Raw genomic sequence first — 22,400 nt, forward strand, 5'->3', positions numbered from 1 at the left:
AATGTAAATAGTGATGTGAGAAATGCACCAAAGCGACTGAGAAAAACTGTAAACATCTCCCGGTGTTTTCCACTAAAGAAAAAAAGTTTGTAAAGTTCGTGGCTCGATCTCTGCTTCATTATTAGTGCCACTCATGAATCAAATGATTATTAATTTGCAATATGCCATGACTGACTGCTAGATGTCTTCCTTCCGTCACTGTGCAGTGGTTTCACATCAAGTACAGTTTTAACATCCAATAACAACAGATATACGAGTCTGTAATCGGTTACTGCGACTTTTACGACCAATAAACTGATTTATATATATGAAATACATCATATCAACATTTTCCTCCGTCTGCCAGATTATATTTGAGTTTCAGAGAGTCGAGCGCAGGGTAATAGTCTGGGAAACAGACTCTACGGCATATGTCTCGAACTCAAAGGGACACAATATGTGTCTCCATCGATTGATCCGGCTAGGAGGGAATAGCTAGTTGTTCCCACTAGAGTTTTTGCAGTGTTTATAAAGATGTGAATGTGGTTAAACAAGGCATTAACACTCAATCTGGTCTTAGATGGATGATTGTGTCTCTAGGGAGCTGGAGCTGCCACTTCTTGTTTGTGTCTTAAACTGTAGAGCAGTCCTGAAGATTAGCGAGAAGAGAGCATTCGTGCAGGTATTATAGTGTCGCCGGGACCTGAGCTGAACCCTTTCTGGATAGCAGTGTTCATGTTAACTAAAACTGTTTTTGGTCATTGAAATAAAGCAAAGATACAATTGTCTATTAAAGTCAGTAATTGTATCCCTTACAACTCATCTTTGATCACCAAAATTACATATTTAGAAGTTTTTTCCTTGGAAAAAAAGTCTTCATGCCTTAAAGGGTTACTCCACTTTTTTTTGGAAATAGGCTCATTTTACATCTCCCCCAGAGTTAAACAGTTTTACCGTTTTCGAATCCATTCAGCCGAACTCCGGGTCTGACGGTACCACTTTTAGCATAGCTTAGCATAGATCATTGATTCTGATGAGTCCAGTAGCATTTCTTTCAAAATGACCAACGAGTTTCAATATTTTTCCTATTTAAAACTTGACTCTTCTGTAGTTAAACCGTGTACTAAGTGGCACAATGGCCGTGTACATAGGCCGCACAGTTCCTTGATTCTTACGCCGGAATGAGAGTAGTTCCTAGCCATATAGGCTTGGAGAATCGCAACTTTTCATTTTCCGTCGATCTTAGTACACGGTTTAACTACAGAAGAGTCAAGTTTTAAATAGGAAAAATATTGAAACTCGTAGGCTTTTTCCTTGCCTCAGCCATGGCCAGGAGTCGAGAATAGTAGCTAGTTAGCTCCTTGAGTATATCAGAACTTGATGACCTGGCCAAAGACGGTGCGTCTTCTCCAAACTTACATAGGCGGTATTTCAAGAGGGCAGCCCCGCTCGGAGCATTGATAGTGTCAAGCGCTGTATATTGGTCTGAGGAATCATTTAAAATAACTCATATGCTTCAACTCTTTATGTCACAAAGTCCGCGGTGTGCCTTTAAATACTTTATTTCCAATAAAGGAAACAGTTGTGTTAAACTGGTGGTTATGCTAAGGGGAGGGACATTTCCCAAACACACTCGAAGCGCTCGACCAATCACAACACACTGATCCAGCCGACCAATCAGAGCACAGTGTGCTTTTCAGAAGGAGGGGCTTCATAGAGACAGGAAGTAAACAGAGCGTTACTGACAGACTGGGAAGAGAGGAGCCGCAACAATGGAGAATATGAGGAAAATAATCAACATTCAAGCAGGAAAACCTGTTCTAGACCTCAAAAACAAATCAAAACTATGAAATAGGGAATATCAGGCCCTCTGGTTTAAAGCTGTTGTTAAAGGAAAGAAGCAGGTCAATGGATCAATGGAGAGGTTCTGGATATGAGAGGAATGAAGGGGAGGGATGATGGGAGGAGAGAGATTTGGGAACGGCTCCACAGCCACAGCTTGATTCTCTCACAAAGGGTCATTAGTGAAGTAATTAACGCGTGCCGCGGTGCCCTGGGGCTCGTGTGCCGACTGTGAGCAATGACTACTAATGACATAAAGCAGTCTTCCACGGAGCAAAGCCTCCAGAAACACTTCCACACACGACATCGCAAAATAATCCTGTTTCATTAGAGACACAGACAAACATATTTCACAGATGCCTCGCGTTATTTATGGCGTTTATCTCACCGGATCTTTCCAGTTGATTAAAACTAAAGGTATTACGTCGTTAATAGTCATGAGATAAAATGGCGCGGAACTGCCTAACGTTCTGTAAAACATCAGCAGTTCCTTCCCACAGATCTTTATTCCAAACCTCATGCAAATCGGATTGAACCCAGCGGCAGAACGCTAACCAAGCCATATCTGCCGGTTCATTCGTTCCATTCTCGTTTCTTTTTAATGCACTGGCTCGTGAATGTGGAGGGCACAGAGACCGCAAGTACAGCTCCTATCGCTTTAAACATCCAATTCTCCAAAGCTGTTCATCAATCTGGGATCAAGATTGGCTCGTTTATTTAGAAGGCGGGGCTTATTCCGCCATATTGTGCGTAACACTTTCTCCAAATCATAGAGGGAATGCATTGACGTCACTTTCTCGCAGGAACACACTCCCTCATCCGGACCGAGTGGCAGAAGAGCTGCTGAGTGACTGGATTTAATGGGGGAAACTGCGAAAACAAACGATTATCAGTTTAAAGCGGTGGTGTAATGCCCTTTTCACAATATGTAAAATAAGTCTCTGATGTCCCCAGAGTGTGTGTGTGAAGTTTTAGCTAATAAATACAATATAGGTCTAATTTGGGTGATCAATGTTATAAATCATATCGTCCAGCCTAAAACTTGTATAATTTTTTGTCCGTTTTATTTAAAAACGTCCAAATTATGCAGAATATACGATGGTAAATATTTAATTGATGAGTTGCCAATACAATATATAGGGTGTGATTTCCCCCCTAAATTTAGCATATCAACACAAAATGATAACGGCAAATCCAGCTTTCTCTGCCAGGATCCAGTCGTTTCTGTGAATTACAGCGATCCATTTGCTTCTCTGTTCTGTAGCTTTCAGCAGTCTGTAAATATATATTTGACAAGAAATCTGAGGTATATTTTTACACAGTCAATCTCAAAAGCTCTTTCCCGGTTTAGATGCGTTTTGTGTGTTTTTCGCAGCATTTACGCTAAAAAACTGAATGCTCTCGCTGTGTGTTTCTGCCACTCAGTGTTTCTGCCACTCAGTGTGTGTTTCTGCCACTCAGTGTTTCTGCCACGCAGTGTGTGTTTCTGCCACTCAGTGTTTCTGCCACGCAGTGTGTGTTTCTGCCACTCAGTGTTTCTGCCACGCAGTGTTTCTGCCCCTCAGTGTGTGTTTCTGCCACTCAGTGTTTCTGCCACTCAGTGTGTGTTTCTGCCGCTCAGTGTTTCTGCCACTCAGTGTGTGTTTCTGCCACTCAGTGTTTCTGCCACTCAGTGTTTCTGCCACTCAGTGTGTGTTTCTGCCACTCAGTGTTTCTGCCACTCAGTGTGTGTTTCTGTCACTCAGTGTTTCTGCCACTCAGTGTTTCTGCCACTCAGTGTGTGTTTCTGTCACGCAGTGTTTCTGCCACTCAGTGTTTCTGCCACTCAGTGTGTGTTTCTGCCACTCAGTGTTTCTGCCACTCAGTGTGTGTTTCTGCCACTCAGTGTTTCTGCCACTCAGTGTTTCTGCCACTCAGTGTTTCTGCCACGCAGTGTGTGTTTCTGCCACTCAGTGTTTCTGCCACGCAGTGTTTCTGCCACTCAGTGTGTGTTTCTGCCACTCAGTGTTTCTGCCACGCAGTGTTTCTGCCACTCAGTGTGTGTTTCTGCCACTCAGTGTGTTTCTGCCACTCAGTGTGTGTTTCTGCCACTCAGTGTGTGTTTCTGCCACGCAGTGTTTCTGCCACTCAGTGTTTCTGCCACGCAGTGTTTCTGCCACTCAGTGTGTGTTTCTGCCACTCAGTGTTTCTGCCACTCAGTGTGTGTTTCTGCCACTCAGTGTGTGTTTCTGCCACGCAGTGTTTCTGCCACTCAGTGTGTGTTTCTGCCACGCAGTGTGTGTTTCTGCCACTCAGTGTTTCTGCCACGCAGTGTGTGTTTCTGCCACTCAGTGTTTCTGCCACGCAGTGTTTCTGCCACTCAGTGTTTCTGCCACTCAGTGTGTGTTTCTGCCACTCAGTGTGTGTTTCTGCCACTCAGTGTTTCTGCCACTCAGTGTGTGTTTCTGCCACTCAGTGTGTGTTTCTGCCACTCAGTGTGTGTTTCTGCCACTCAGTGTGTGTTTCTGCCACTCAGTGTGTGTTTCTGCCACTCAGTGTGTGTTTCTGCCACGCAGTGTGTGTTTCTGCCACTCAGTGTTTCTGCCACGCAGTGTTTCTGCCACTCAGTGTTTCTGCCACTCAGTGTGTGTTTCTGCCACTCAGTGTTTCTGCCACTCAGTGTGTGTTTCTGCCACTCAGTGTGTGTTTCTGCCACGCAGTGTGTGTTTCTGCCACTCAGTGTGTGTTTCTGCCACTCAGTGTTTCTGCCGCTCAGTGTGTGTTTCTGCCACTCAGTGTGTGTTTCTGCCACTCAGTGTGTGTTTCTGCCACTCAGTGTGTGTTTCTGTCACTCAGTGTTTCTGCCACTCAGTGTTTCTGCCACGCAGTGTGTGTTTCTGCCACTCAGTGTTTCTGCCACTCAGTGTGTGTTTCTGCCACTCAGTGTGTGTTTCTGCCACTCAGTGTGTGTTTCTGCCACTCAGTGTTTCTGCCGCTCAGTGTTTCTGCCGCTCAGTGTGTGTTTCTGCCACTCAGTGTGTGTTTCTGCCACTCAGTGTGTGTTTCTGCCACTCTATATAAGTTGTATATCTTTGGTATATCTGAAGTCTTTGGTGGACACACACGTCTGTCTGACGCTGGAGCAGACTCTTGTGTGACTGAAACGAGGCCTGGAAGAGCCAGAACAGAGCAATCCTTACAAAAGATCCTGCTTGAAAACACAGGCTCGTATGTATTCCTGAGTAATCATTCACTCTTGGATGGGTCGTGTATTAGAGTTAATGTAAAAATAATTACATTTCTTATTAATAGTCTCTGCGGCATCGGCCACAGTCTGCTGCTGTAATTGAGTTTTTGTGTCTAATGTCTTTGGGCAAGGGTTACCATTATTACTCTTACCATTATTAATCACTGGAAATAAACTTTTACAGTGGCATACAGCTACAGATGTGGAGCTTCGCAAGCAAACTAATATTATTAAACCGCTAAATGTCACATTTCCCCTCCACACTTTGCTATTTGCAAATAATTGATATAATAATTCTTCCAGATAAAAAATGTTGACATTAATGAATATAACCCAAGGCTGAGACGAAATCACAGACTTACCATACAGGAGGAACATGTTATTGCTCAAAAATGCAGATGTTTTTCATCAACTTTGTTTCTCCTTCAGACCTAAACAATTTTCTGGTTCTTTCTTCTAGGCCTCATGAGCATCGCCAGCGTCAGACAGACGTGTGTGTCCAATATAGACTTTACATATACAACTAATACGTGACCCTGGACCACAAAACCAGTCACATGGGTACATTTTTTGAAATTGAGATTTATACATCATCTGAAAGCTGAATAAATAATCTTTCCATTGATGTGTGGTTTGTTAGGATATGACAATATTTGGTCGAGACACAACTATTGAAAATCTGGAATCTGAGGAGAAAAAAAATGTAAACATTGAGAAAATCTCCTTTAAAGTTGTGCATTTATGTTCACGATTGTGCTGCATTCACTCACAAAAATACATGTTTTATATATTTACGGTAGGACATTTACTAAATATCTTCATGAACATGATCTTAATATCCTCATGATTTTTGGTATAAAAGAAAAAAGGATAATTTTGACCTATACAGTGTATAGTTGGGTATCGCCACAGATATACCCGTGCGGCTCCAGACTGGGTTTGTGCTCCAGGGTCACATCTCAGGTCTCCGGTCTATTAAATATTATTAACATATTAACTTGATTTTAATAATGTATTAGTAAGTGTTGAAATTAACATTAAGATTAATTGATGCGTGTGACATCACCGTCGGCCGGAGTTACACACACTGTAAAAAAAATATTTTCATGATTTGTTATCACAACTTTTTATCTTTTGTCAAATCAACTTCGATAACTAATGTGTGAAGATAACACTATTTTGTGTTTCTCTTTATTAAACCAATCTTCTTCATTGTATTAACTAAAAAATTTAATTACAACGAACTCAAAATTTTAAGGCAACAAGGTAACTTGCTTTTTTAAGTTAAACCAACATATTTTTTTTTATAGTGAAAAGAACTGAGCGGCAGCATTTGTTTTTAGCGTGAATGCTGCAAAAAACACACAAAACACGTCTAAACCGACTGTACAACTAGATTTGACAATAAATCTGAGGTATATTTTTACAGACTGCTGAAAACAGAGAAGCAAATGGATCGCTGTAATTCACAGAAACGACTGGATCCTGGCCGAGAAAGCTAGATTTGCAGTTATCATTTTATGTCAATATGCTAAATTCAGGGGGAAAATAATACCCTATATATTGTATTGTTATATATGTATTGACAACTCATCTATTAAATATTTACCATCGTATATTCTGCATAATTGGATGTTTTTAAATAAACATGGGCAAAAAAAGTTAAGGCTGGACGATAAGATGATAAATATCTTATATATAGGCTATCATCTTATCGTCCAGCCTTAAAACTTTTTTTATATATATATTTAAATATATATATATATATATAACATTGATCACCCAGATTAGACCTATATTGTATTTATTAGGTGTAACGAGACCCTCATGTCACGATTCGATAAATATGTTACTGAACTCACGATAAGATATTATTGCGATACTCCCAAGACATAAAAGGTTAACAAATGTACTGTTGATTAAAATGCTAAATTTGATGTTACATTGTGTGTGTAAATGAACAGGATTGGACTTGGTGCTGGAAACCCAACGCAGGACAATAGAGACACCAGAATAACAATATTCATGATTCTGAAGCTGAAAATACAGAATTATGTTAGATGAATATGATTAAACTCGTCACAGACTAGATCTATTTAAAATAATGTCGGACACTTTTACTGGTAACAAGACATGTGGCATTATCAGAACCCACAAATATTCCCCCAATGCATTATTATACATTATATTCAACATTATGTATAGTAGTTTAATGTAGTACTGACACTAAAACTCAGAAAAGTTAAAAAATTTCTCACACAGTACTTTTTATTTTGTGTGAATTATCTTGTCACTATCCAAGATGCATATTGTTGCATTTTTGTATTGCGATATTTTGTGACACGATAATTTATTGTTAAACCCCTAGTATTTATATAAAGCGTTCACGAGCAAATTTGCTTTATGTATTTTCCCCGGAGTCGAAATCCGGCTCATATATAAATGTGAGGAAACATGATTCGATGTCGATATCCATGATCACTGGATCTCTGGTGAGTTGTAAGAAACACTATATCGAGTCCAACCTTTAGTTTATACTGACAATCGCTTGTTTTACTGGCGTTTCCGCAGTTTCTCCTGTTAAATCCAGTCACCCACTCGGCCCGGATGAGGGTGTGTGTGTGTGTGTACGTCAATGCAATCCCTCTATACAGGCATTTAGAAAAGAATGCAATTTTGATCGCAATAGAAGATATATATGTGAGGCTTGTGCATTTGCTCTCTCATGAGTGTCTAAGAGAGACTATAACTCTATAACTAGAGATCTTTTATGATGTGTCTATGAGATGAGCGACAGTATCACGTTATCAAAAGCTGATCTGAACAAGACTTTTGTGTATTGGCCGTTTAGGGAGTTTAACTTACAGTTTTTTTCAACTGCTTACACTCAAAATCTTTTAATGTCACACGATTTTTGAAACCTTTCACTCAAAGTGCAAAACTACACACCAAATCTCCAAAACCACGAGTTATTTCTCAGCCTTTGACTCAGTTTTCAATTGCAGAAAACACTTTTTTCAAAACACTACACACACTTCTCTACCTAACACACACACATCTAACAGGAAGTGACTTGCTTTCCTTTTCCAAACACAACCAATCAAAATGCTCACTCACACACACACACTCCTCACATCTGCAAACACTAAATGCTTTACTGAACACTAACCAATCGCTGCTTTACTGTAGTATAGGCCTATAAACAGGTCAAAGGTCAGATTACCTGTTTTGAACAATGGATGCCAACATTGGACAGAGACGCCACACACACAATTGTGTTATTTACTGTATTCTAAAGAATATATTTTTGGTTCACATGTGTTTATGGTTTTGTTGTATGCTACTGTATACACTAGAACATTGTATTGAAATGTAGATATAAGTCTATAAAAGACCAACGAGCTTTAGATTCAGAACAACCGTGTTTACATGTATATCCAGAAATGCACTATTATGAAAGAAGTGTTTGCCATTTGATGCAAATGCTTCATTCTGACGTGTTTATGGCATTTTGAATGCAGTCTTACATTTTGAAGGAGATGTGACGCATTTTGCATTTTGTGTGTGCAGTTTTGAAAAGTAAGCAGTTGGAAAAACTGTAAATGTATGTTTTCCCAGTGGCTTGTGTATATATTAGTTGCTTATATTAGTTGTGTGTAGAAGAACACAGAGAGTGCACATATAGGAGGAGACGCGAAGAGAGCGAATAACATTGAATGCGAGAGGGCAAACCCAGCATGCATCTGCCTCTGGGGAGAGCCACTGTTTACACACACAACGCAAAACATCAAATCAAACATACCAGGATTAATTATACTTAAGCAGATCCGACCGTGCATGTACGGTTTAGCAGGCTTTTGTATCTGTGGACTATTTTCTCATCGTTCGTTTTATCTCACAGTTTGTGGAGAATATGATTGAGCAATCCAGGGTTATTTTTAGCCGGCCAATGATTTGCCTGAAGCGCCCTTTGCTGTGTGTGTGTGTGTGTGTGTGTGTGTGTGTGTGTGTGTGTGTGTGTGTATTTAACAATAGAACTTTGGAATTACGCCTGAGAAAAGAAGAACATCACGTGACCACAATCACTTTTTTGGTCTCCTCTTTGTATTTTTGTACCTACAGCCAGAGAGCAAATTTAAAGGATTAGTTCACTTTTAAAAACACTTTTGCTGATAGTTTACTCCCCCCGATGTCATCCAAGATGTCCATGTCTTTCTTTCTTCAGTGGAAAAGAAATGAAGGTTTTTGATGAACACATTTCTCCATATAATGGACGTCAATGGGCCCCAAACGGGTCAAGGTCCAGATGACAGTGTCAGCGCCGCTTCAACGGGCTTTAAACGACACCAGACGATGAATACGGCTCTTATCTAGCGAAACGTTCGGTCATTTCAAAAATAAATAAACAAGTTTAAGTTTTATAAGCACAAGCGCTCGCCTTGCTCTGTTCTGTGATGCGCGTTCGTGACGTCACGTAATACGCAGTTACGCTGTAAAGGTCACGCTTGACGAGTCAGTGTTTACAGATGTGCGGAAGGAGGACCATACACACATATTCAAATGTCTTTGTGTCAGTTTATCGGTTAAAATGCCCATCTCGTGTGTGTATCCTGGTGTTGGAATATTAAAAAGCCTAAAAGAAAATTTTCGTCAGGACAGAAATGTTTTACTTTTCACAGAAGCGTGACCTTTACAGCGTAACTGCGTATCACGTGACGTCACGAACGCGCATCACAGAACAGAGCAAGGCGAGCGCTTGTGCTTATAAAACTTACACTTTTTATTTATGTTTGAAATGACGATGGTTTCGCTGGATAAGACCCGTATTCATCGTCTGGTGTCGTTTAAAGCCCGTTGAAGCGGCGCTGACACTGTCATCTGGACCTTGACCCGTTTGGGGCCCATTGACGTCCATTATATGGAGAAATGTGTTCATCAAAAACCTTCATTTCTTTTCCACTGAAGAAAGAAAGACATGGACATCTTGGATGACATCGGGGGGAGTAAATTATCAGCAAAAGTTTTTTAAAAAGTGAACTAATCCTTTAACACTCGCAAAGTGCCAAACGAGAGTGCAATTTATAAACACAACAAAATGTCACTGTTTGACAGTGATTTTTATGTAGAATATTCCTTCCATCAAGCCGGCAACACTAAAGTATAGACAAGTAATTCCCACTCATTTAGTATGCGCGGTTCTATGAATATGCAAATGAGCCCCGCCTCCACTCACTCACTCAGCTCAGAGATCCACTGGTTGACGATCACACATATATATAAACAAGCTGGATTTTTACCACTTTAACACAGGCGGATTTTAAAATATAAAATAAAATAAAAATTCCACGGCTGGTAAAGTTTCCTAATTCTCCTGGCATTAGCAAAAAAACTACTTTAAGTCTGTATCTACAGCATAAATATTCCTCCGTTTGCAAGGGACCGTGATAAATCTGCAAGCATGACTGGATCTGAAACTGTTCTCTGGGAATATATTGTTTGTTTGGTCGGGAGGCGTTTTGAGCTGAGCAACACCAAAACTGCTGTCGAGTCACACACACCTCGCTATAAATAGAGTTATTCTAACTTTAAAAAGCAGAACAAGTGTCTAGAGATAGGCAGCATGACTTTAAATGACTTCCTATTCATCTTTATGTTGAGTTCAGTGTTGATGAAGCCAGCTTCTTCCAGTAAACTGCACATGTGACGTACAGTAAGCACCGTCGCCTGGTTTATTTTGGATCAAACTCACTCCGGGCAACAGGTTTATATGAGCGTGTGTGTGTGTGTGTGTCTCTGGGACAGTTGTGCAAAGCCCTGCGTCTGACCGGCTGTGTTTGGAGAACAACAACTTACTAACTTTATTATAGAGATGCAGCGATTATCATTTTCTAGGCCGATTACGAGTTTTCATTGAGTTTGAGCTGCCGATGCAGATTTAATTTTTTCTATCCACTTTACAGCACACAAATATTTATTTTCTATATTTATTTATTTTTTATAAAAAAAACATATACTTTTACCCAAACTAAACAAGTTTAAATGGGTACAATTTTCTATAAATATTAAAATACTTAATGCATTAAAATACTTTATATATAAAAGCTTTAAAACATTGTTAACGTATATTTTCATGATTAGCTAAATGACAAGATATAAAGTTTTCTGGAATTAAATATAAAAATCAAGTGACTGAAATTTATGCTTAAAACAAGAAAAGAAAAAAAATATGTCAATCAACTTGTTTTCTTAGCATAGACCAATCTCACTTAATTTTTATTAAAAAAAACGAAATATTTGACATTATTTTGCTTCTAAGGGGAGTGTATCTTGATTTAAGATTATTTCGATATTTGAAAACGACAAATACTGAATACGGAAATCATTTGGACACAAAAAAAGAAGGTCAAGCGGAAAATGCATTGAGTTGTATTGCTATTTGGCAAATATCATAGATAATCTGGGTATTTCATGCATGCTAAAATAATTTGCATACCATTTACAGTATACTGAGTTTAGCTATTCAAAAGCAAACATGTAAACAAGGCTCATTATAGGATCAGTTCTCAAATGTACTTTTCAAAATGTGCGCATTGTCCAGTCATTGACACCTGTGTGTGTGTGTGTGTGTGTTCCCCTCAGTCTTGCTCTCTCATTAGCATATGGCCGTCTGGATTGGTCTAGAGACAGATCTGATGTGTTGTTGCACAGCTGGCCGATTCTGACACTTTCTCTGTTATGTTGCATGTCTCCTCTCTCTTTTCCCATTATGCCCAGACAAGACTTGTTCAAAAAAATGTTCCTCCCACTTCCAAGCGTGTGTCATTACAGCCGGACCTGTCGGGATATAGCAAAGCTCTCGTGTAAAACACTCTCATCTCACGTCCAGATAAATAATCACATTTAATTGGATTTTTCACCAGGCCCATTAGACCACAGACGAGGAGTCGGACACCAGTTGCTCATTCTCTTCTTCATCGCACACAAACGAGCTAATCCTCCCGGAGAACAGTGCATTGGAAAAACAACAAACTGTGTTTGACTGTACGGCAAAAATACAAACTATAGGGGTTATATTAAATATTAATGATTTTAATGTTGATTTATAAAGTGATGCACATCTTTAAAACATGTAAGAGCTGTTGGCGCACACAGGACTCGGTTCAGTCTGACATGACCTTTACTTTCCTATTAGTGTCTACTGTCCAATAAACATATAATAAAAATAAAATAATTTTTTTTTTTTAAATCACAGAAGCTTCTGCTTGCCATTTTTATATATCACATTTTTAATTTATATTTTTAATTTTATTTTAAAAAATATATAAAATAATAATAATAATAAATAAATAAATAAACAAGAACATAATATAAATATATTATTAAAATAAAAATAGTATAAAAATGAAATAAAAAAATAAAAATAAAAAGAACATTAAAAAAAAGTTTTTATTGTTTATAAATAAATTTTTCATTTTTAAAAATAATATAAAATAATAAAATAAAAACAAATAAAATGTTTTGGTTTAAAAATCCTAGAAGCATTTTTCATGTTTAAATGTTTAGAAAATATTATAAAATACTGAAAATTAAATATTCTTCCTTTTTCTATAGACTTTTCTTCCGCATTGAGACGTATATCTGAGCGAAACGGTTTGTGTAATGAAACCAACAATATATTTTGTCTTTAGGGAATTAATTGGATCGTAGGAAGTCGGATCTGAATGCTAGTTTGCAGACAGTTGTGTGCATGGATACATAACTTATAATAAACACAGCAACAATCTGTAAAAAAAAAAGGAAGAAGAAGAAGAAGAATTGTAAATTTAGATTTCCAGCTGATTTAAAATATTCCTCCCTGTGCTCGGCAGCAACTCTTTGGCTAAAATTATGTAAAAAGAAGGATTTCTCATCAGAACGCTGTGTGTGAGTGTGTGTCTGCTGTTCTCACCCGTGTGTGTCCTCCGGCGGTGGGATCTAAATGCCAGTGTGCACGGACAAATCACTTATAATAAACACTGTAATAATCTGTAGGAGAGAGAGAGAGAGAGAGAGAGAGAGAGAGAGAGAGAGAGAGAGAGAGAGAGAGAGAGAGAGAGAGAGAGGGAGAATTATCCATTTTGATTTTGACTTTTGTGGTGACTTTAAATATTCCTTCTTGTATTTGGCAACGACTGTTTGGCTAAAATTTTGTTATTTATGTTATTTAAACTTTTCTAACTAGTCAGTGTGTAATGTTGCGGTTTGATCATAAACAACATCTGCAAAGTTACAACACTCAAAGTTCAGAGCAAAGGGAGATATTTGCTTTTACAGAAATCGCTTTTTAAGAACTACAACAAACGGCTGGTAGGAACTACACGACATTCCTCCCGTTAGTGACATCACCAACCCTAGAATTTACATAAACTCCGCCCCCAGAACACGATTCATAGATTGACAGAATATGCTAATCAATGACTAGAAGATAACTACACATAATCTACATAACTTCATCAACTAACCATTCAGAAATGTCCTGTTCTTCTACATGTGTCACTTCTTCTGGAGTCTCTCCATCATTGACTGACTCCGGTTTGAACATAAAAGCCTAAAAGTTTGTGAAATTTTCAGTGTGTGTGTGTGTGTGTGTGTGTGTGTGAGGTAAAAGGACACGAGCTCTTGAAGCTCCGCCCCCTGTGCCGGGAGCAGCAGCTCATTTGCATTTAAAGGGACAGACACAAAAAGTGACACTTTAACATGATATATAAAAATATCTGTGGGGTATTTTGAGCTAGAACTTCACACACACACACACACTCTGGGGACATCAGAGACTTATTTTACATCTTGTGAAAAGGGCATTATACCTCCCCTTTAAAAAGAAGGATTTCTCACCAGAACGCTGTGTGTGAGTGTGTGATGTGCTGTTCTCACGCGTGTGTGTCCTCCAGCAGATGGGACGTCGACGCTGTGTGTGTCCTCGGTGAGGGAGCTGCCGTCTCAGCTTCAGGATCTCTACCAGCAGGGCTTCGTCCTGAGCGCCGTGCACCCGTTCGTTCACCCGTGTGGACCCGAGCCCGCCAGCGTCCAGCGCCAGCTGTACCGGGCCGTGCTCATCAGAGTCTCCGACAGGTGCGGTCACGACACACACACACACACACACACACACACGACGGGAACATGAACTCCACAGGTGCTGCTGACATTTATTACAGGGGTTGTTCTGTCAGGATCACTATCGTCAAATACGATTGACAATTAGCATATAGTTTGGATTGGCGGTATGGTTCTGGGCAAGGACTAGCCTAGCATGGATAAGAGCAGCAATAACCCTCCTCAGGGTAAACACAACAGAACCAACATGAATGTATGCAGATATCATTAAAGTGCAACATAACCGAGAATTTATTCTGATTAAGGCGAGACACTAGTGGTGAATAGGGTACAAATGTTTAACTAGCAGAAATCACCATAAAACTTTCCCAGTTGATTACCTACATTAAGATGAGAGAAAAATGTATAAGTTTTCTGTAATTTAATGTTTAAATATACAAATTAGGCAATATCTAATTAAATATGCGCTCATTTGCATATATTTTAAAAAAACTAAATCTGAGTATTGGATAAAGCCAGGTTCAAAATTATTTTTTCATTGTGTTCACATATTAGATGGGGAAAAAAGATTTTTGCCATGTTTTTTGGAATAAAATGTTATATAAATCAGGCTAGGAATAATATATTTACAAATCCCTCTGTAAATGTCTTCATAATATAACTAGGCACAAGACTGGAAGGTTTGGTGTATATCGATGCGACTGAAGTGGAGATTTCAGACTTGGAGAATGAGAGAAAAGTCATTTTGAGAAAACGGGCTTTAAAGATTTATCATCAGCCAATGAGATTGCGCATTCAGGCCTTTTACTTTCACGATTGGTTGCTGATAAAAAGGAATTGACCATATTTGGATCCGACAGCATTGTACAGGAGAGAGAGGGCTTTCTAACGGTGTGTGTGATGACGGGGAGCAGAGAGAGATCTCGGATCATGATGATTAATAACGCCAACTTTTGTTGAATTTCGGAGAAATCTACAGACGCAAATAGACAGTGTAGTAAAATAAACACCTAAATGTGTATTTCAGACTTTTTTTCACCACAAGTCTGAAAGAAGACAATCGCTAACGTTTGGTCGTGACGTATGACGACTCAAACTAGCGCACAACCTCAACGTCATCGTTCTCAGACACTCCCTCGTGTTGTCTGCCGGATTTTCCTCTTTGTTTACTTCCAAGAGTTCTGTTGGAATTTCCCCGCACGTTAATTCTGACCAATCGAAGTGCAGTTGTGGAAATACGTTCAAGACACATCTGGCCAGCGAGTGATGTGTCACGTGACTGCATTGTGGTTCGTTTCATCCACTGATTCGGACCAGAGCGATCAGTGTGGTGTGAAAAGGAACCAAAGCGCCTGAAAAATGCTACAAAGTAGAAATTTCGCCCTTGGTCCTCCGGACCAAATGAACCGAGCTACAGATGTGTAAGCACCCTAAATTGCATGTAAAAACAAAGCCTGTGATTGGTTGCTGTGCATGTCATTCACACAGCGGTCAGTATAACCCACACACTGGGCTAGACCTCACAGTTTCTCTCCGCACGAGACCAGCACTTTACAGTCCGTCACACAGAGTCAGTGAATGTTAAAGAGCGGTTCGATAATCCTCTGGCAAAACAGTGGCAGCGACTCAAAGTCACATACACTCCCTGCCTGGAGCTCTGCTGGATCACACACACACACACACACACACACACACACACACACACACGGTCCAGACCGGCCTGGCTGCGGTGGCGGCGTAAAGGGCACACACACAAACACACACACACACACACACACACACACACACACACACACACACACACACACACACACACACACACACACACACACACACACACACACACACCACAGGCAGCTGCCACAATCACATGTGTGAAGTTTGAGACTCTAGGCATGTGTCTGACCCTGTTGACCTCTAAGGGGAGATTCCCTGGAGGAAGGAATTGAGGTGATGTTTTCTCTCTCACTTTATATTAAACAGGTGAAAAACATAAAGTACATTTAGTTTGACGTTAAGTGTAGTGGACATGATCCCGAACCCCAGGACTCTAGTGTTTTAGGGGCAAGTGCAGAGCCTATTTTTCTGAATGTTTTTGCAGTTTAAATGCACATACGTGACACTGGACCACAAAACCAGCCACATGGGTCAATTTTTTAAACTTGAGATTTATACATTATCCGAAAGCTGAATAAATAATCTTTCCATTGATGTGTGGTTTGTTAGGATTGGACAATATTTGGTCGAGACACAACTATTGAAAATCTGGAATCTGAGGATGCAAAAAAATCTAAACATTGAGAAAATCTCCTTTAAGATGAGCGATGGAGTGTGTATGACTTTAATAATGAGTTTTTGCATGAGCATTCTTGCTTTTCAGTGCATGACGCATGAGGAGGTCGTGCCGAGAGTTCATCCTGACATGCACTGAAGTGTGTAATGTTACAGTACAGCGTACAGATCGAGCTCATCATGTCCCTCACGCAGTGCTGCTTCATACACACAGCGAGAGTAGCCGAAGATCAACAGTAATATAGAGGAGTTTTTCCTTCTCAGTGTTTGCATTAAAGCGGAAATTGCCAGGAATGTGTTTCAGGATTCCTGGTGCATCCATGAAAATGGAATAATTCCAGGGTTTTTGAGTGCCCAGCATCAGATCCACACTGTTTATCAGAAGCCACTTCTTCCATGCCGACCCTGTGACCCTAGATCACAAAACCAGTCACGAGCCGCACGGGTATATCTGTGTACATCGTATGGGTCAAAATTATCCATTTTTCTTTTCTGCCAAAAATCATGAGGATATTAAGATCATGTTCCATGAAGATATTTAGTAAATGTCCTACTGTAAATATATAAAACATGTATTTGTGTGAGTGAATGCAGCACAATCGTGAACATAAATGCACAACTTTAAAGGAACAGCTGATGCAACAATTACAGTTTGGTTATTTACTCAAACTCCTTTTGTTTCAAAACATATGTGACCCTGGACCACAAAACAAGTCACATGGGTCAATTTTTTGAAATTGAGATTTATACATCATATGAAAGCTGAATAAATAAGCTTTATATTGATGTGTGGTTTGTTAGGATAGGACAATATTTGGTCGAGACACAACTATTGAAAATCTGGAATCTGAGGAGCAAAAAAATGTAAACATTGAGAAAATCTCCTTTAAAGTTGTGCATTTATGTTCACGATTGTGCTGCATTCACTCACAAAAATACATGTTTTATATATTTACGGTAGGACATTTACTAAATATCTTCATGGAACATGATCTTAATATCCTCATGATTTTTGGCATAAAAGAAAAATGGATAATTTTGACCCATACAGTGTATAGTTGCTATTGCCACAGATATACCCGTGCGACTCGTGACTGGGTTTGTGATCCAGGGTCACATATAGAAAATATCAGTTTGTAACAACATGAGAGTGAGTACATAATGCTAATTCTTCCTTTAACAAGTCATGTTTCATGCATCTCTTAGTGAAGACTTCTGTTTGTCTTCAAGAGACCGAGAGCAAAACAAGACGAAAGAAGATCAGACTTGGATTGTGTCACGTGTGTGTTGATGTGCGCGTGTTGGGAAGAATCATAGTGTGTCGTAGTGACGGCTGCCAACCTTTGATGGCTTCGGCAAAAGCTGCCTTGCTTTATCTTTGGCGTCTGTCACTGTGGAGACAGTTGCTCGCTTCAGCTTCGGCCCTGAGGGATAAACCTGCGGAGAAAAGAAAGAAAGAGAGAGGCGAGATATCAAACGGGGCGCAGCTCTACTCCTCCCCTGCCAATCCCAGAAATCAGAGGAGAGAGAGGGAAAGTGCAGATGAAAGAAAACCTTCATGTAGCCATTTCTCTCTCTCTCCGAAAACAAACAGACCCAAAAACGTCCAGAGGAGAAGACAAAGGGGATGAGGAGGAGGAACAAACTGCGGGATGGAAGAAGGATCTGTTGGGAAATACAGCTCAAAGTCACTTCTAATGGTCAGAGCTGGTCATTACCTGGTTAATCTAGTTAACTGTAGTTAGTGTGTAATGTTCCGGTTTGATCATAAACAACATCTGCAAAGTTACAACGCTCAAAGTTCAGAGCAAAGGGAGATATTTGCTTTTAAAGAAATCGCTTTTTAAGGACGACAACAAACGGCTGGTAGGAACTACACGAGCTTCCTCCCGTTAGTGACATCACCAACCCTAGAATTTACATAAACCCCGCCCCCTGAACACGATTTATAGATTATCATGACAGAATATGCTAATCAATGACTAGAAGATAACGACACATAAGCTTCATAAACTCATCAACTAAACTCATCAACTAACCATTCAGAAATGTCCTGTTCTTCTACATGTTGTCACTTCTTCTCGAGTCTCTACATCATTGTCTGACTCTGGTTTGAACATAAAAGGTTTTTGAAATTTTCAGTGCGTGTGTGTGTGTGTGTGCGTGTGTGTGTGTGTGTGTGTGTGTGTGTGTGTGTGTGTGTGTGTGTGTGTGTGTGTGTGTGTGTTAGAGGATGGATACCCGACCCTCGGACAGATATTTAGAAATGATGTTCGGGTTCGGGTCGGGCTCGGTCACATCAGCGCGACAAGGCATTCAACATTTGAAATTTAAAACAGCTTATTATGTAGGTAGCCGATGTGCCTGATGCTTTCACTTGAATTAAGCAAACGTTCGTTTTTGTGATTAAAATACATGTAAAATATTACCATAACATCTGTCTTCCTGTGTGCGGAAATTTGTTTATGTAGCCGTGACCAGTGTTGGGGAAATGCATTACAAACTTGAGTTACGTAATCAGATTATTTTTTCAAGTAACTAGTAAAGTAACGCATTACTTTTAAAATTTACAACAAAATATCTGAGTTACTTTTTCAAATAAGTAACGTAATTTACTTTGTTTTCCCATTTATTGACTGACAGCTCTCCTGTCCTCATGTTGAGACGTGTGTGTGTGTGTGTGTGTGTGTGTGTGTGTGTGTGTGTGTGTGTAAACATTATATTTATTGTAGTTCTAGACTAAATGTGAGCATTTACTCATCTCACTTGCACAAATACTATGCAAACCTCCAAATAACTAAATATGTTAAATAAAACATAATTTTTATGCATTTAATCTCACTTTATTGACCAATGTACTTGCTTCTGACCTTCGATGATGCCGTTAAATAAGCAAAAATGACTGTAGATAGATAGAAAGGTTTGCTTTCCTCTACTGTACACATTTCCTTCAGCCTGAGGATTATTATTTCACTTTTGGTGTGAAAGGGTCTTTACATTTGCCCAAAAATAGAACGTTTGTGTTATAAAAAAACAAGCCCAGCCCATGTGGGGAATAAAGTAACGCAAAAGTAACGTAACACATTACTTTTCTAACAAAGTAACTAAGTAATGCAATTAGTTACTTTTTAAGGGAGTAACGCAATATTGTAACGCATTACTTTTAAAAGTAACTTTCCCCAACACTGGCCGTGACAACGAAACACGTGCATAATGCGCGCCTGTGTTAAGAGCGCTTGTTGCTCCGCCCGCTAATGCGCTCATCCTGTTGACATTCCCGAATGCCTTCCTACAGTTGCTTAATAAAAGCGGCTTTCCACACAAACAAACAAACGTACATGTGTCATTAGTATGAGGAAAAAATGGGATTTTAACAGTCGGACGCGGGCCAGGCTCGGATGCACTCTAATGTGTGTGTGACGTAAAAGGACACGAGCTCTTGAAGCTCCGCCCCCTGTGCCGGGAGCAGCAGCTCATTTGCATTTAAAGGGACAGACACAAAATGGTGTGTTTTTGCTCACCCTCAAAAAGTGACAATTTTAACATGATATATAAAAATATCTGTGGGGTATTTTGAGCAAAAACTTCACACACACACTCTGGGGACATCAGAGACTTATTTTACATCTTGTGAAAAGGGCATTATACCACCGCTTTAAATCCTTCCAGAGGTGAATGAATGTTATTACTCAGCTCTTTCAAAGCTCGAGAGATTCCTTAGAAAGAATGAAATAGACACAGATTAGAAAAAGTAGACAGCATACTATAGATATACAGTTCTAAAATGAATGTGAAGAGCAGCTTAAAACTTCAACAGTGATATTTTGATATTTTTTGAGCACTTCTGATCCATATTCAGAACCAGCTGCAGTATTTCCACCACTAAAAACAGCAGGACATTAACTCTTATATTGCCACAGTCATTACATATTTAAAACAGTAATATCCTATACTAAACCTTAACTAATCTTGACAAACTATATATCATTTGAAAGCTTACAATCTCTAGTTTACATATTTGGTTTGATTTTCAAAATAAATTACAGAGGAGCCGTAATTTAGCAATTTGCAACAAGAATATTTTCATACTCCTAAGGCATTCAGATCTTTATTTTGAAATAGTGATGAACATGAAAAATCATGAAAGAATGGTAGAAACCTCAGTTTGTTTTCATGCCAAAATGTTTTGAATATAAAGAAAATAATAATAGATTCAGCATTAGTGATGTGTCAGCGAGCTATAATGCACATACGTGATCTTCTGTGTTTCTTAGAGGTTGAATTCATTTCTAAATCTGCCAAACTTCCAATACTACTTCTGAATAGTATGTCTACTTCATAAATTGTATGAAAATTGTAAAAATAATGGTTCAGACTCAAACAACATATGGAAATGGAGGTGCCCTTATATGGGCAGTGATGTCCACTAGTGGAGAAGTGTGGTACTGCGCCCAAACTAAATCTCACTGAACGCTCATTTCAAGAGATATCAACCTAACATTTGAAACATTTTAGCACTTTTTAGAGTCCACCAGGTTCTGAAAAAAAAAAATATTTTATATAAATTATTAATAATTAAATTTTTAACATTGTACATTTTCATAAACTCAAACTTCAATAACTTTTTTTCTGTCTAACTTCCTTAATTTATTTCACTTCTACAAAAATCTGCCAAATGTCTTCTTTAAAACAAGACCTATCTTACATCTATATTCCAAAGCATTCTTGAATTACAACCATTTAAGTTCGAAATGTGCATTTTCATGTTTATTAAAAAAGGGGGTGCCGCTTAAGGGGTTAAATCATCATGGCGACCCATTTTTTAAGGCTTGAAAACCGTTAACCTAGACGGTGAAATCACGGCTATAGCTATTGCTGGGTATGTTTAATTCGTTATTAAACTATTTCTGCATTTGGATCCAACTCTTCTTTTGTTTTTTGGAGTTCACACAACTCTTCTTCAAGTTTTTTCCCCAGATGTTTTTTTTTTTTCTCCAGTAGGGTAGAGGTAGAGTTACAGTGAAGATCAGACATCATTGGATCACATGTTAAACAGTGTTTAATACTCGCCCGGAGTCTCTGGATCCCGGCCCGGCTCTCCCACACCAGGATTAGCTCCTACATTCCCCCGTCCTGAACTCCCCAATACCGGAGCTCCTCTGGACCTGCGCAGATGCAAACGTCACAGCGTCGTGGGATTAGAGGCTAAAAAAGCGATTTGCTGAATGTTTATAAATCCAAATGTCAACTGTCAAGCCACCCATGTTCAATTTTAGTTACAGTTCCACTTGAGCGACGAGGCCGCGTGATTTATGCATCGTTTCTGTGATAATTGCAGAGCACCTCGCAGGGGTACCGGTACGGACCCGAAACCATTAAGGCCGTTATGCTTGAATAACATCATTCACGGCTCGGTAAATAAGCTGACATCAAGAAAGATGTGATACATTATTAATGCAATGATTAAAGATTGGGATACATGGGTTTGATGGAAGGTTGTTGTCATGGCAATGCCACTGAATATCACTTGCAGACCCGGAATTGCTGAATCTGACAGCAAAAGTGATTCCTGAGGGCAAAGATAGAGAGGTGAAAACACACACACACACACACACACACCAAGGCGATCCACAGGCGTTCGCCAACAGTGCAACCCAGCTGTGTCTAAGATGCATGTCTGAGACAAACCTCTGAGCGAACTGAATCTGAAGGAAGTGGAGATCAGTGATGCTTTACGCTTTTTATTCCCAGAAGCTGCACTCCTGTGAGCAAGCTTTTCTGTCGAAGTTACCGCTGTTTAACTCGCCGAAGGGCTTCCACACACACACACACACACACACACACACACACACACACACACTGCCAGCGATCGCTAGGTGCATTAAAGCCTGTAGGAAAGATATGTAATGCCTTTTACATGAACAGTTCATCCACAATCGAGAAGTCTTTATTTGCGCAGCCTCATGCC

General features: G+C 39.5%; 1 protein-coding gene across 1 annotated transcript in view; it reads left to right on the forward strand.

Annotated features, from left to right (window-relative positions):
* rftn1b (raftlin, lipid raft linker 1b) overlaps window positions 1-22,400 on the forward strand; it is a 144,189-nt gene that overhangs the window by 50,068 nt on the left and 71,721 nt on the right. The window contains exon 3 of the mRNA XM_079625379.1: window positions 13,978-14,135. Coding sequence (XP_079481505.1) covers window positions 13,978-14,135 — 158 coding nt within the window. The remainder of the gene's footprint in view (window positions 1-13,977; window positions 14,136-22,400) is intronic.

This window comes from Phoxinus phoxinus, assembly GCF_949152265.1.
Source record: "Phoxinus phoxinus genome assembly, chromosome: 10".
Taxonomy (NCBI): domain Eukaryota; kingdom Metazoa; phylum Chordata; class Actinopteri; order Cypriniformes; family Leuciscidae; genus Phoxinus; species Phoxinus phoxinus.